Raw genomic sequence first — 16,133 nt, forward strand, 5'->3', positions numbered from 1 at the left:
TGAATTGATTGAATTGAAATGAATTGATTGAATTGAATGAATTGATTGAATTGAATGAATTGATGAATTGAATGAATTGAATTGAATTGAAATTGAATTGAATTGAATTGAATGAATTGAATTGAATTGAATTGAAATTGAATTGAAATTGAATTGAATTGAATTGAATTGAATTGAATTGAATTGAATTGAATTGAATTGAATTGAATTGAATTGATTGAATTGAATTGAATTGAATTGAATTGAATTGAATTGAATTGAATTGAATTGAATTGAATTGAATTGAATTGAATTGAATTGAATTGAATTGAATTGAATTGAATTGAATTGAATTGAATTGAATTGAATTGAATTGAATTGAATTGAATTGAATTGAATTGAATTGAATTGAATTGAATTGAATTGAATTGAATTGAATTGAATTGAATTGAATTGAATTGAATTGAATGAATTGAATTGAATTGAATGAATTGAATTGAATTGAATTGAATTGAATTGAATTGAATTGAATTGAATTGATTGAATTGATGAATTGAATTGAATTGAATTGAATTGAATTGAATTGAATTGAATGATTGAATTGATTGAATTGAATTGAATTGAATTGAATTGAATGAATTGAATTGAATTGAATTGAATTGATTGAATTGAATTGAATTGAATTGAATTGAATTGATTTGTATTGATTTGAATTGAATTGAATTGAATTGAATTGAATTGATTGAATTGAATTGATTGAATTGAATTGAATTGAATTGAATTGAATTGAATGAATTGAATTGAATTGAATTGAATTGAATTGATTGAATTGAATTGATGATTGAATTGAATTGAATTGAATTGAATTGAATTGAATTGAATTGATTGAATGATTGAATTGAATTGAATTGAATTGATTGAATTGAATTTGAATTGATTGATTGAATTGAATTGAATTGGAATTGAATTGATGAATTGATTGAATTGAATTGAATTGAATTGAATTGAATTGAATTGAATTGAATTGAATTGAATTGAATTGATTGAATTGAATTGAATTGAATTGAATTGAATTGAATAGAATTGATTGATTGAATTGAATTGAATGTTGAATTGATTGATTGAATTGATTGAATTGAATTGATGAATTGATTGAATTGAATTGAATTGAATTGAATTGAATTGAATTGAATTGAATTGAATTGAATTGAATTGAATTGAATTGAATTGAATTGAATTGAATTGAATTGAATTGAATTGAATTGAATTGAATTGAATTGAATTGAATTGAATTGAATTGAATTGAATTGAATTGAATTGAATTGAATTGAATTGAATTGAATTGAATTGAATTGAATTGAATTGAATTGAATTGAATTAAATTAAATTGAATTGAATTGAATTGAATTGAATTGAATTGAATTGAATTGAATTGAATTGAATTGAATTGAATTAAATTAAATTGAATTGAATTGAATTGAATTGAATTGAATTGAATTGAATTGAATTGAATTGAATTAAATTAAATTAAATTAAATTGAATTGAATTGAATTCAATTGAATTGAATTGAATTAAATTAAATTAAATTAGAACTTCTGTTTTAAAATCAGTTTTTCAAATAAATTTTTAAAAGAAAGATAGAAATTGACGTTTCGATTAATGAAAAACTAATTTTAAAACAGGAACATAATATTTTGAAAAAGACTGAAATAAGTCGAAACGTCAACATCAACGAGCTAGACACTATGTCTGGAGATGGAGCACCATCCTTTACGACTGTAAAATTTTGCGTAATTGATCCAGCTTGACTAACGACAAGCGTTGGGATGGCCAAAACTGCTACTGTCAATAAAATCATCGGTAAGTTTCTCCAAATGGTACTGAATGATCGTTCGATAGAAGCTAGAAAGATAAGTTATCAGAAAAGCGCGTTAGTCATATACTCAATGAAGAATTCTCCATCCATAAGCTATCCACGAGTTGGTTGCCGCGATTGTTCACTCTGGACCAAAAGGCCTCAATGATACGGTGAAAACATAATGAGTCAGATTTTTTGCGTCAATTCATAAGTCTGAATTACACTACTGTCCATACAGTGTATTGCTCTCAAGATGAAAAAGATGATTTCATCGGCCTGAGAAGTGATGGCGATTGTTCTCCAAGATGGATAATAAGCGCATGCGCAATATAGCTTAACGGTGCCAAATTGTGTATAACTTGAAAATCGTATCACTTCATACCAATGAACGAATAACCAACCTTTCTTCAAATGAGGAAACTTTCCTGGCTAATGCCTCGACTAATATTGAATTACAACTCCTCTGAAGAGCGTGATGTTAATCGACCTTTTTGTCGATAATAACATATCCAATGAGTCGTTACTATTGATCCGTGATGAGTTAATGAATATTTTTCACTCCACAGAATTTGTTAAATGAGTTGATTATTCTGAGTAGTGTAGGTGACAGTAGTAGTTCTTGGATTCTTTCAAATATCCTCAACAATTTCTGTTTATGACTCCTTCATATAGAAACACACCAAGGACATTGTTTATCTGTCCCACATCGATAGAAAAACTAAAGAAATTAATCCGTGATGATTAAATAATCATTTTTTACTTAAATCATATTTTAATCTTCGGTAAAAACTTTATTTGAACAGACTAGATAATTGTCAATATTTGTCGCTATGGAGTAAATATATTTTTTCCTAACGATATATTATGATTTATTATTTTGTTTTTAGTAGCAACAGCTAATCCTTAATCCATAAAAACAAATTACTTTATATTGAGATGTTTAAGTTACGAAAGTAACCTTTACCAATGGTGAATAACATCATAAATATCCAGATATAAAATACATCAGGATTGGAATGTTTTTTACTAATATTTCTAAGGGCTATAGTTATCCTTGCAAATTGCCTCTAGTCACATGCGGAAAAAAACTATAAAACCAAGGAATTTTATGGAACAACAACAAATTCTATGAAAATTTTAATCCCCTACTTCTCAAGAATTGACTGCGAGCCAAAGTGCGCTTTTTATTCATATTTAGATTTGATACCTTCCATGTAAACAAAAAATTAAAAAGATTTAAGCATTATTTGTTAAAAATAAAATTGTAGATATCTCGACACTGAGAACGTTGTCTGAGAAGTTTCTGGCCTCCATCTGAAGATGTCAGTATTTAGTTATGATCTTACACACCGGTCTTGAAATCGAGAACAATTTCTATAAAGCTGTGTGGTTCTCATGTTGTCTAAGTTTTAAGTTCTTGAAATAGCCATGGCGCGGCGCTGCTGTCTAGGCTACTTTTATTCATAATAATTCTTTACTCATAGAAACAATAATAATAATAACTATTTTCAAGTTATACACAATTTGGCACCGTTAAGCTGGATTGCGCATGCGCTTATTATCGATCTTGGAGAACAATCGCCATCACTTCTCAGGCCGATGAAACCATCTTTGTCATATTGAGAGCAATACACTATCTTGAACTTTTTTTATTTCAGTAGTGTAATGCTGACTTATGTTTTCACCGTATCATTGAGGCCTTTTGGTCCAGAGTGAACAATCGCGGCAACCAACTAGTGGATAGATTATGGATGGAGAATTCTTCATTGAGTATATGGCTAATGCGCTATTCTGATATGCCGATAACCTATCTTTCTAGCCTCTATCCAACGATCATCCAGTAGCATTTGGAGAAACTTCCCGATGATTTTATTGACTATAGCAGTTTTTCCCATCCCAACGCTTGTCGTTAGTCAAGCTGGATCAATTACCCAAAATTTTACAGTCGTAAAGGATGGTGCTCAATCTCTAAACACAGTGTCTAGCTCCCTTTAATGTGCTTAGGCGCATAGATTTTGGAAAAAATATTCAACGGCAGCTCGATACTCATTTCTGTCTATTTTATGAAAAATATTCACAACGACTTACTAATACGATTGTCAAATAAAAGCGTAGCGCCCAAAATGGCTGAAATTTCTATCAAAGATCTTTCTGAACTTAATGTCATTTTCAGTTTAAAGTCAGAAAATTTTCAGACACCTCTTGTACCTAAATTAAAATTAAAATCAAAAAAATTTTCTCAAAATTCCACAGTAGAATGGCCGATTCCTGGTATAACTGCTTCCAACTTCTATACTAAAGCATATTGTCCATAATTGTCCATTAAATAGCTAGCTAGTGACCCCGTTTAATAAGCAAAGAAACGGCTGTTCTTATCCTTTCCTGATATAATACAAATTGTAATCATTATTTTATTGACTTACTTTTTTATTCTTTCCATTAACGGAAAACATAAAATTGATTAAGAAGAGACAATCGGAACAAAAACTTGAAGATAACCCAATGACTATTCAATAGAAACGAATTAGTAGGTAATATTTTTGTAAGGAAATAATGTAGATACTATGATATTTGATCATTTACCAATCAGCTCAAACGTAATTGTTTTGCCACAGCTTTTTAATGCTAATATACGACCCTCGTTCATTGCTTCACTTAAGTCTTAAAATAAATTGAAATTAAGTCAACAAAATTTTGTTTCCTTACTAATATTTAAATAACAGGAACATTTTTTCACTGCAAAAATAAAGAATATACATCACTTAAATACTTTTCCAACTGAATCCTAAAGGAAAATGATTTCATACAAACATTTTGTAAAACAAATTAATAACAGTAATAATTTGCAAATTTCTCGTTTCCGGTAATATCATTTCCAAAAATAGAGGTCGTTAGGTCGTTTTTGAATTAATTGCATTTACATACATTGCTCTATTTAGTCGATTTCTCCACTAATTTCAACAACAATTATTTTTTTCCGTATCTAGAGAATCGGAAATCCATCCTTCATCATCTAGTTTCATTTAATTGAAGTTTAGTTTAATATTGCCTTAGGCGCTGGGTCTTAGAGATTTACTCGAGTGTGGCAGATTAATAAAAGGGACACAGTGTATCCTGTTAAGCAATTCAGTAATATATAATTCCTTCATAAAGGATCGTGTGCCTAGGGCAGCCCATCAGAAAAAAAAGATCACCAGTAACACAGAAGTGTAGTGGCTTAAATTGAAAAGGGTTAATTTTTTAGAGACAAGTATTACATCACATGCTAACTAGGATGATGTGAAGATGTACATCTAAGCAGTAGATCGAATATAATTTCTCCCAAGCTTTTTTCCACTTATAATATGAACCCATACTTCTAAATTCATGCGAGATATTTTTTTCTCTAAAATCTCAGTATTCGTAGAAACTTGAAATTCTGTAGTTTTCGTGCACTCGCAAAGTTCGAACTACGGGTATTTTTTCAATATTTCTGTTACATTATAAGAGGGTAAAATTAGCAACACTTATTTTATTCCATATCAAAACATTTTTCAATATGTTCAAGTTCTATGAAATAGAATTATAACTTAAAATCCTTGGTTTATTTAAAAATATTTCTTATTCTGAAATTTGTTTCGCCAAATCAAAAGTAGCAGATAAAAAAACACTATAATTTATAATTTTTCCAATAAATTGAATAGAAAACAGTAAATATGTGAAATATGACACGATTCATAATAAATGCTGGAAATAACCATCTCTTGCAAAATACATGAACATAGCCTACGTGTCTTGGATTGCCGTACACGTTCAAAGATTTAAGGTGTATTTCTAATGTTGCCACACGCTATTTGAATACGATTCTCCGAATCGTTCATATCAACAATTTGTGTTATGTAGACTAATGAGTCAAGGTAACTGAATGAACATATATCATAAGCATTTAAATCTGGAGATCGAGGATGCTGGGTCTCTCCTCGACCAAATCAACTGTTGGGATATGCTGCATCTAAATGTTGTGTACTGGAGCACTGTCGCGAATGAGCCAAATGTTTTGTCTGATTGCGATGTATTCAAGTAGTTTGGGAAGATCATTTTTAAGAAAACTGGTGTAAGAAATTCCATTCAATAGTGGAGCCCAATTGAGTTATCCTATACAATTCCAATCCATAACAAATAGACTGGTAAAATGGTGCTCTATAATCTCATGGGGAATCTAGTCTGCCCATGCGAGATAATTGTGAAAATTTATGATAGATAAAAATGTGCCTCGTTCGTAAACAATAAATTATTTAAAAATTGAGGATTTTGTTGCATTTTGTGTGTTAATCATTCACAAAACCACCGAACTCGTTGAGGAAAATCTCTAACTGGAAACGACCAGTGCTGGTTTAATTTTTTCTTAACATTCCGAATACGGATAACGGATTGTAATACTTCCATATGGACAGTTGGTATGGGAAAAAACGTCTCTACATTACGGTGCCGACAATAATAATTTTCTCTCTCGTTCGAGACACTTTATCTATACTACGCATGCTTGAGAATGCGCAGAACCGAGCTGGAACCTCGGAGGATAGAGAAATCGTTTCAATTCTGTCTTCCTTAAACGGAACAGCTTCCACTGTTCATATAGAAGTATTATATATATATATGTTGGTAACTATAAAAAACAGTGATGACATCAGTCTACTATATTTTGAATGAAATAGATAAAGTGACAACAGCATACTATTCTAAAACTTTGTTAAAAACAAGGTAGATGTGGTTACTCTGAGCATTTATTATGAATCGTATCACATTTTACATATTTTACTGTTTTCCATTCAATTTATTAAAAAAATTCATATAAACTACAGTATGTATTTTTTTTCCGAAACAAGGATTTTAAGTAATAATGTTATTTTATATAAATTCATATTTGTTTCCGCTTGCTGATGCAATACGAAACAGAAAGAGACGGTTTTGAATACACTATTACACTTTCGAAAACAAGTTATCGTCTAAAGAGTGGAGAAAAAAGTAGGAGGGGCGCCAGTCAAAGCAGGTAAGATTATGTGTACTGTATTCTGAGACCAACGGACTACTACATCTTTTGGCCACTGAAAGAAGCCCTAGGATAACGACGAGGTACAGGAGTTTCTTCACACATAGCTGTCGGTGTAGCCCAAAAAATTCTTCGATACCGGGATCCAAGCACCTCTGAAGAGGGGGCAAAAATATGTGACTAGTGAAGGGATAATAAATGAATGTGCCAGAGCGTTTGTCTCGATTACATTTAAACCGTGCATGACACGAATTTTATGATCTAGTTGACGATTGCTGTATTATCAATACCTTAAATATCTGAGGATAACAAAAGGAACTGCCTAAAAAAATTGCATAATGATTTTGGATTGAGAAAAATTAGGTGAGAAAAAGAGCAGATACAATCCCCAATCTGCGATTATCTACTGAATCGTTGATAAAGTTTAGTCAGTCTATCTGGAGTGAAGCATATTTTACCAGCTTTACATTTCTTTTTTTAGTTTACTCTTTCCCTATTCCTGACTCAAACATAGTTCTTTCATTGTTTTTGTGCCAGAGAAATTTTTTGCTCCAGTAGATATCCAGTGAATTCAATCAATTAGAAGTCATCTGATTGAAGGCAACCAATCAGTAGAAGTTTATACTGAAAACAAATCCCAGGGAATGTTTTCACTTTATTATGTTGCCACGAATACATATTGATTCAATTCGATTTTGACATTTCAAATATTTAATATTACAAAATGTTGTGATTTGGTTGTAATACTGACGAAAATATTAATTTTTTTTATTACAAATTTTAATTAACAACATACAATCACAATGTAAAATCTGAGACTCGAATACTGGCCAAAATCATATAAAGCTGCTCAAATCATATTGATTGATAAACTAGGCAAAAGACACAACCGACGTGTTATCTTACCGTCTAATAAGCCTTCTACCTACAATGTCCAAACATCTTGAAAAATTACTACTATATTGAATAACTGAAGACTGACCTCCACAGAATTGGATCCCTTGCCATCAATTTGGCCACCGACTCACGCAGAAAATAAATAAAGTCCCAGAATATTGCTGTTTACCTTGATATAGGACAGGATTTTAACAGAGTGTGGCATCAAGGGCTGCTATACAAAATTAAAAGATCGCTTCCCCCAAACTACTACCCACCTCTAAAATCTTACTCAACCAACAGAACCTTCCAAACAAAAGTTTATGAGGAAAAGTCCTATAGCAGCAGAGGTGCCACAAGGTAGCGTATTAGGCCCGCTGTTTTACATACTGTATACATCAGATATACCAGAGACACATTATACATCACCAGGAACTTTTGCTAACGACACAATCATCCTCTCAACTGATCAAGAACTACAAACAGTAGCAGAAAATGTCCAGGCTCATCTTGAGTGGCTACAAAAATGGAGGATTAAAGTTGAGACCAAATCAATAAATGTAACATTCTCGCTACGTAAGGGTACGTGTTCGCCAGTTAAGTTAAACAATACGGAAATACCTCAAGCAGAGAATATCAATGGAATTTTGGTATCAAACATATCAAAAAATACCGTTTACAGAAAAAAATTTGTATAGAAAGCATTTATGGACTTTTATAATGATAGGAAGTATCAATTAAGTGAAACCGGACGGCGGAGGACAGCTCCCAAATTTTCAGGAAAAAATGTCAAATGGGAATGGATATTCGAGTACCAATGGATTTGTAGGTGTCTAGAAGTGCATCAACTAACTGTTGGTAGTTTGCATCCATATTGTTGCCCAAAAATCCCCTCACCACACTAAAAATGCCTTTCATGCTCTTAGTTCCTATCTGGTGAGTTGTTTTGCAAAATTGTTATCTTCCAGCAATTTTCTTATTCATTCATAGCCTTTACAAAGGTTTTCATCAATCCAAGTTTGATGTGAAGGGGGAGCAGAAGGGCATTTTTGGGATTCACAAGGGATATAAGCTTAAAATTTTGAGATACCGGTTAAACCAATTTTTTTCACATAGTGTTAATCTACTGTCCGACTGTCCCATAGACAAAGACAATAGCAATATTTCGCAAACACTCCCTGAAGTCCTATTAAAGTTCCAATCATCTTCAGGTCCCCACATATCTGCCACTTATGCTTGTTGTCGTTAATTTTGTCTTCAAGTAAGTTAATATTTTCTCAAGTTTCTTTCATCTTCACAGAATAAGAAAATGGTATAGATAGTTTTGACTTTGGATTGTGTAATAACACGGCTTTTAAACTGTATTTAGACAAGTCAATAAATAGGCGCCACTCACTGGGATTATGCTCAATATCAAGTTCCTTCATTAGACCCTCAATATCCGTCCACTCACACAACGAATTTTCCATACTGTAGAATGCAGAAAATTTAGCATTTCTTTTTCTAAAGGTCGTAATTTCTGTTTTTTTGACTAACAAGTTCCATTCCTTAAGACGAGAAGCAAGAAGTTAAGACTGTTATTGCTTTGATAACCCCAACTCACATGCTAAATCATTCATCTCACTTTGAATAATCAAATGTGGCTCGCCGGAACTGGTACTTGGTGTAAAAATAGGATCGATGCATTGTTCTTCGGGGCTTCATAATGATACGTTATCTCCGGTATCTTCTAAAACAATATCTAAAGGCGCAATCGGTACTGGTAAATCTTCGTTATGAGGTTCAGGTCGTATAGCAGATGGCAAATTTGGTTACTCGATCTTGTGCTTTCCTTTCTTAGAATAACCTCCAGTCTTTGTTAAAAATAGCAGTCGTCAAAATGGTAAGTAAGTTCCCGCCATACCATTGGAATTACAAATGAATACTTTTTTTCTTCCCATTCATCCACTGCACCAATGACACGCTACAACTAACACAGCACGCGTAGGGGGGGGGGGGGCACTGCTTGTCTTGGTCTCCAATTAAAGTACCAAAATATTTGAAATAGACTTTTCTCACATTTTCGGAAAATGGCCTGGTTTGCGATTTCACCATAAATTCTCCACAAATATAGCAAAATTTGTCAGGAGAAGTTATGCAATCGCGGTGCGTTTAGCTTGACATTTTCGACTTCATAATCACTTTTTGAACTATGAACGGAGAACCACTTACTATGAAAGTAATTTTTAATATTATTGTTATGTTAATTATTCTGAATAATACAGTTCAAGTATTTTTTCGGCCATAAAATTTACAGATATTAACCGCAACTTTATAAAATTACCCACCCGCTTATGTAAACAGGGATAATTAAGCTTTTGGAAAGTGGTACGTGCATTCTAAAAATAAAGGTCTCGCATGTGTTACGAAAATCTTGTCGGCCAGTGTAATTATTATTATCATTGTATTATTAAAATTCCGATGTGAGTTCAATTAAGTAAAGTACTTACCATTTTCAGGAATATCCTTGAAACATTCTCTTAGAAATTCCAGATCTTCAGCAGGAATACCTGAAGTATTCTGGGACGAACACATCGCAATAACTATCGTAAATAACAAAATTTTAGTTAGCATTTTGGTTTTATTCTTATTTAATAATCAAATCTCGTTTAAAACGAAACACTATTGCTAAAGTGAAAATGCTTTTATCACAAACTACCGGTGTAGTTACAATTTACTAGTATACATAAATCTATCTACAAATATGTCAGAAATGAAATATATATATTATAATCCGAATATTATCACCAGGTCCATAAGTCAACCTGTATGAAGATGGAGTTGTTAATGAATTAAGGAAAAATGATGACTGTTTATTAAATAATCGATTTGAGTTATTTGAATATCAAGAATGCGTCAAATGATTTGCTTACGTCTACTAATCATTTGCAGTAGTATCTAAGTGTTTAATATATCGATTAAGATTAAAAGTAAACACCTTGACAGTTTTAATCCAAGTTTATTGATTATATACCTAGAGAGGATTTCTTATTGAATACGTTTTCATCATTATTGCAAGCGATTTCATAAAAATCTATAACATAAACAATTTTTTCCTACGTTCATGCAATAAACACAATTTTATTGATCTATATTTACTGGAAAAATTGGATCTTTATTGTCCTAGTGCAATAAATATTTATTGTACTCCTCTGTCATTGTAGTACAAAGGTGTGATCAAGACAAACATAAACATTCAAATGAGCGAAATATTTAGTCCTTTTTCTTTGAGATTGTAATACGTAATCCGTAATTGCGGATTTTATTTTATTATTATATTTATTATGTACTGGATGACGAAATTACTAGAAACATGCCTCAAACATACGCCATCACAACTAAAAATTAATTTTGACAATTAATCAAAGTTTCAAAATATGTGATATTTTTGGAAAAATAGATGATGATGAATCTGCTGGCACCCCACCAGAAGTTAGTGAAATAGCAAATAAACTTATTACCCAGTAAATCAAGAAAACTATATGAAATTAGTTATAATCTCACAAAAAATGTGCTTCTTGAATATTTTTCAAAAAGATCGAAAGATATTAAACCCTCATCACTTTGAGTACGTAATGGTGAGAGCTTACCTTTCTACAAAAGAAGATGTTAATATTAAAAATTACAAAAAACTAATGGCATTTATGAAGCAAAATTTTGCAGGATTTCGGTCAAAAAGTATTTAATAAGGTACACATTTAAAAATTTCTAAAAGAAGCTCTAGTATTTGATGAACAAAGTAAGTCAGTAATTATTGTTTAGCTTTTGTGAGACATTTTTAAAATTACTTTGTTGTAGGTCGCTGCAATATTTGGTATCGCAGGGGCATGTCGTAAAGATAAACTCCAAAAATTGAGTATTGAAGATATAGAAGAAGTAGGTTCAATATCAATTGTAAAAGTGTTTTCTTATTAGATCTGAGGTTGAAGTAGGATTAAATTTGATCGATATATACCGTAAATACACGAAATTACGTCCCGATAATTGACTAAGGTATATTAATATTGAAAATTATACATTAACTTATATATATATATATATATATATATATATATATATATATATTAACCTAATATTAATGGTACAAATAATGTTTAAATTAAATTATTCTTAATTACTAGTTCCTAACTTTCTCAATTTTAGTACACCTTTAATATTTATATTAATAGTTATATTTTAATACACCCTTAATACACCTAAATAAAACATTTTTCATGAAAGATGAAAAAAATATTGTATGCAGCTCATGCAAAAAGTGTTTATTGCACTCGACGTGTTGTCAAACCAGGCCTAACGGCTTCGTAAGAAACATTCACGTCGCGTGCAATAAACACTCACTTTTCGCACTTGTTGAATAAATAACTATTACAAGGATATAGTAAAAGTATATGATGTGAATTTGATGCTTGATTGACAGATTCTGCTATACATCCTGGCCACTATATAAAAAGAACATATTTTTTTCCTGAAGCTATAATGCTCTTCTAGCATTGGTAACTGGAATGCGATTTGGAAAACAAATTATACTTATTTAACAAGTTTTTTCTAGCAAAACTCAGTTAATGATATTTCGAACTCTTTTGTGAAAATAGTTACAAAAGCTGAAAAGACAAAATGAAATTGACGCAAATTTAAAGTAAAAGATATAGCAGAGTCAACCACCATTCTTTAGAACTTATTATCTCAATTTTATCATAAAATAGATTACAAGGAAGCGTTTGATAGCATAACTCATTCTTGGCTTGTGGAGGTCTTGCAGCAACACCCAACATCAACTACGATGAAAGGATAGCGAACAAACCTACATCTGCAAATCGGTCCAAACACTATCAGTACTGACGAAGTACCCATTCGTAGGGTAATATACCAGGGTGACTCCTTGAGTTCGTTGTGGTTCTATTTTGCCATGAATCCCTATCCATCATGCTAAATAATACGAAGTATGGTTTTAATATCGAAGCTAACAGAAATACCAACTGTACCGGTTCTATACATAGATGACATCAAACTATCTACAATTCAATTACCTTATCAATATAACAAATCGGTTCTCCACAGCGGGCGAAAGCTAGAATCCAGGATCAATCACTGAAGTCCGAGTAAACATAGGCAACTTAGTTCAGGCAATCAACAGCTGGTAACGCCATCTTTTGGTGAAATTATAAATCTTCTTTGGTCTTTGCAGCGCTATCTATTAGTTAAATTTTAAAGCTGGATTCAAAAGTTCTTTCATCTTTGTTAAGAAAGATTTAGATAAGTAATTATGGAATATTTCATCAATTTTTTCATTATATATATTATCATCAAAAGAATATGCATAATTTGAAGTAAATGAAGCAGAGTAAATTGTATGGAGTATGGTAATAATCATATTCTGAATCCGTAATACTTATTCTTTATAGTATAAGATCCCACCGCTCCAGATAAGTGGAAGCGCAAGAGAGAAGATGCACGCATTGTTACGTGCAATTAATAAGGACAAAGTATGGCAGCAGCGACACTTATACAGTTTATGTGCAGTATAATAAAACTTAATTTTCACAACTTTATACTATTGTTAACCCCACATAACAATGCGTGCATCTTCTCTCTTGCGCTTCCACTTACCTGGAGCGTTTTCAAAAATCATGGCAACCTCTGTTTGAGACCATTGTGCAACTGACAACCATGGATTTTCATGTTCAAATTTAAAAAGAAAACGGTGAATGCAGTTAATTATCAATAATATACCTGTTTACATCTGGCAACCCTAATGGTGCGGCCGACTGAGAACTGACAACCAATTTTATTTTGATTTTTGATATCATTTTCTTACAATTGATGTAAGATTGACTGAAAAAACATATAGCTACAAGTCATATTAGTATATTAATGACATTAAAATTAATTACAGGTAATTGCGGCTAATTTTTACAAGTCAACCTATCCTTAATCCATTCCATACATCCTTAAGATTCCTTTGAAATTAATTTCATAAAAAAAACAGATACCTGCAAGATCAAGCGGTGGGATCTTGGACTATTATATTTTACGATGATCTAGTTTTGTTTTTTTTATATCAAGCCAATTCTATTCAAGTGACTTATCTTAAATTTCTTCAGAGTAACAATCTATGAAAAGATAATTTTATCTTGAAAAACTTGTTTATTACATCGGTATCTGTAGATAATACAAATCCTTTAATCCCATCTGACGTCATTTTAAACATTTAAACAATGTAAACATAAAGATAGGTATATAAAGCGTTGCTAGAGGCCATGTGCACCTTCAACCAGTGCAATATCACCATATTTCATATATAAGGTTATAATAAAGTAATGTGCAGAATTCATAAAAGGTATAATGTTTTGAAAATACGTAAAGCCATTTATATTATTTCGTATCTTTTGATATGCCATTAACAGAGATCGTACGCAGCCGTGTATCATTATCCAATTCACCCCATTTGTGTTTATATGCAGTTTGAAAAAAAAATGCGAAAAAAAGAGTTACTTCAGAATAATGTTATAAAACTTCACTGGAAACACATACGAATATTATAAAAAAAAGCAAAAAACTAAATATGGTTTATGTTTAAAGACTAGTTAAGACAAGACTGTAATTTTTAGTAGAGTAACGAGTAATTCAGCCATAGAGAAAATATTAAAGATAGAGAGAGCGAGATATGGGAGCTTCTTCAAGTGGACCCAAACTGCTAGTAGAGAGAGAAAAATCATCGGTATACCAGTCTCTAGTTCTCTCTACTGTATTTTGATTTAATCGAAACGACGGCGAAGTTTCAAGTGGTAAGAATGGCAGAAGAAGAGAATTACAAGTTTGGAATTTATTAGCGAATACAAGAAGATATAAAGCGGCAAATTGATGCTCTTTCTCTCTCATCCAATAGTACAATTTGTCTTACAGTCTCTGGCAACATTTTATTTTTATATTATCCAATCAATTATCGTATAATTTAATAAAAAATAGAACAGCATACATTAAGAAAATCATATGCTTGTTAGGATTCAAAGAAAACTGAAAATAATGTAGTTTTGCGCGGTAATCTGCAAGATTGTTCTGTCTCCTGCATTTGAGGATAGTGATTCCACAGATGAATGATTTTTCAGGAACTGGGTTTTGTTGGTGATCACCTCTTTAGCCGCTTCTTTTTCCATAATTGCCACAAATTTTTCATTGGATTAATATCGGGGCTATTACCCGGCCAATCCAACATAGGGATATTTTCTTCTATCATACAAGCTATAACAGACTGAGCAGTATGATAGGGAGCTCCATCTTGCATGAAAGTGAATGGTTCCCTATCTAGAAATCATTAGCTGCGGAATCAGTTCCATTTAGGACGTACAGACGTCAGTGCCCTTACCGCTGATGAATAAACAAATCATCAATTTGGTTAGGTGGTTGGGATGTTTGACCGTTGGAACGACACAGTCAGGATGATACTTCTCTCCATGACATGTCTCACATTCTACAAAATTTAAAATGTGCTTTCATTACTGGAACAGATCTGCCAACAATAGAAAATATATAAATACTTTCACGTTTCTTTGCTTTATTTAACTGAAAATCATATACGACAATGTATTGATATCTAGTTAGCTTAAACCAGTTCCATGCATAAACAAAATATTGCGTTACCATAGCAACGAACAATAACTTATTAGTAGTGTCAGTGTAAAGTTACGCAATAAATTAAAAGAAAAAAGATGTCTACCGAACTTATGAAAATAGACAAATTGGTGTATCGAGCCTTCATCGAGTACCTGTATTTAAAGAGGGTTAAGAGGTAAGCAGATTTACGAAGATACGCTTAATACCCTTGGTGATCAATTTCCTTCGTATGAGACCATGAAAAATTGGACTGCAAGCTTCAAAGGAGGTAAATTTCACATTGAAGATGATGACCAATCGGGAAGGCTAGTTTCTGTGTCAATACCCGAAAATATCGATGCAATTCATGACATGATTTTATCAGACCATCGAATTGGGCTAAAACGGATATTTTAAACATATTTCATACGAACGCGTTCATCATATAGTTCACGTCAATTTGGACATGAGAAAAATTGCTGCAAAATGGATCCCCAAATGTTTGAATTTTGACCAAAAGCGTGCAAGGGTAGAAGCATCGCGTTCGATCTGTGCTCTATTTGAAAACGATGTAGACTTCTTTAACCGAATTGTTACTATAGATGAGACTTAAGTACATTTCTACGATCCAGAAACAAAGCAACAATGGTTCAGTTTTTTGGTTTTTGGGATTGTCATGGAGTAATTATGATTGATTTTTTGGATAAGGGTAGAACAATAACTGGAGATTACTATTCGACATTACTGACCACTCTACGGGA

General features: G+C 31.9%; 1 protein-coding gene across 1 annotated transcript in view; it reads right to left on the reverse strand.

The window, feature by feature from the left end:
• The window catches only part of LOC130892491 (uncharacterized), a 13,901-nt gene extending 3,250 nt beyond the window's left edge, over positions 1–10,651 (reverse strand). Inside the window, exon 1 of the mRNA XM_057797932.1 lies at positions 10,233–10,651. Coding sequence (XP_057653915.1) covers positions 10,233–10,356 — 124 coding nt within the window. The 5' untranslated portion in view covers positions 10,357–10,651. The remainder of the gene's footprint in view (positions 1–10,232) is intronic.
• Between the last annotated feature and the right edge of the window lie 5,482 nt (positions 10,652–16,133).

Source organism: Diorhabda carinulata, chromosome 4 (assembly GCF_026250575.1).
Source record: "Diorhabda carinulata isolate Delta chromosome 4, icDioCari1.1, whole genome shotgun sequence".
Classification (NCBI taxonomy): Eukaryota; Metazoa; Arthropoda; class Insecta; order Coleoptera; family Chrysomelidae; genus Diorhabda; species Diorhabda carinulata.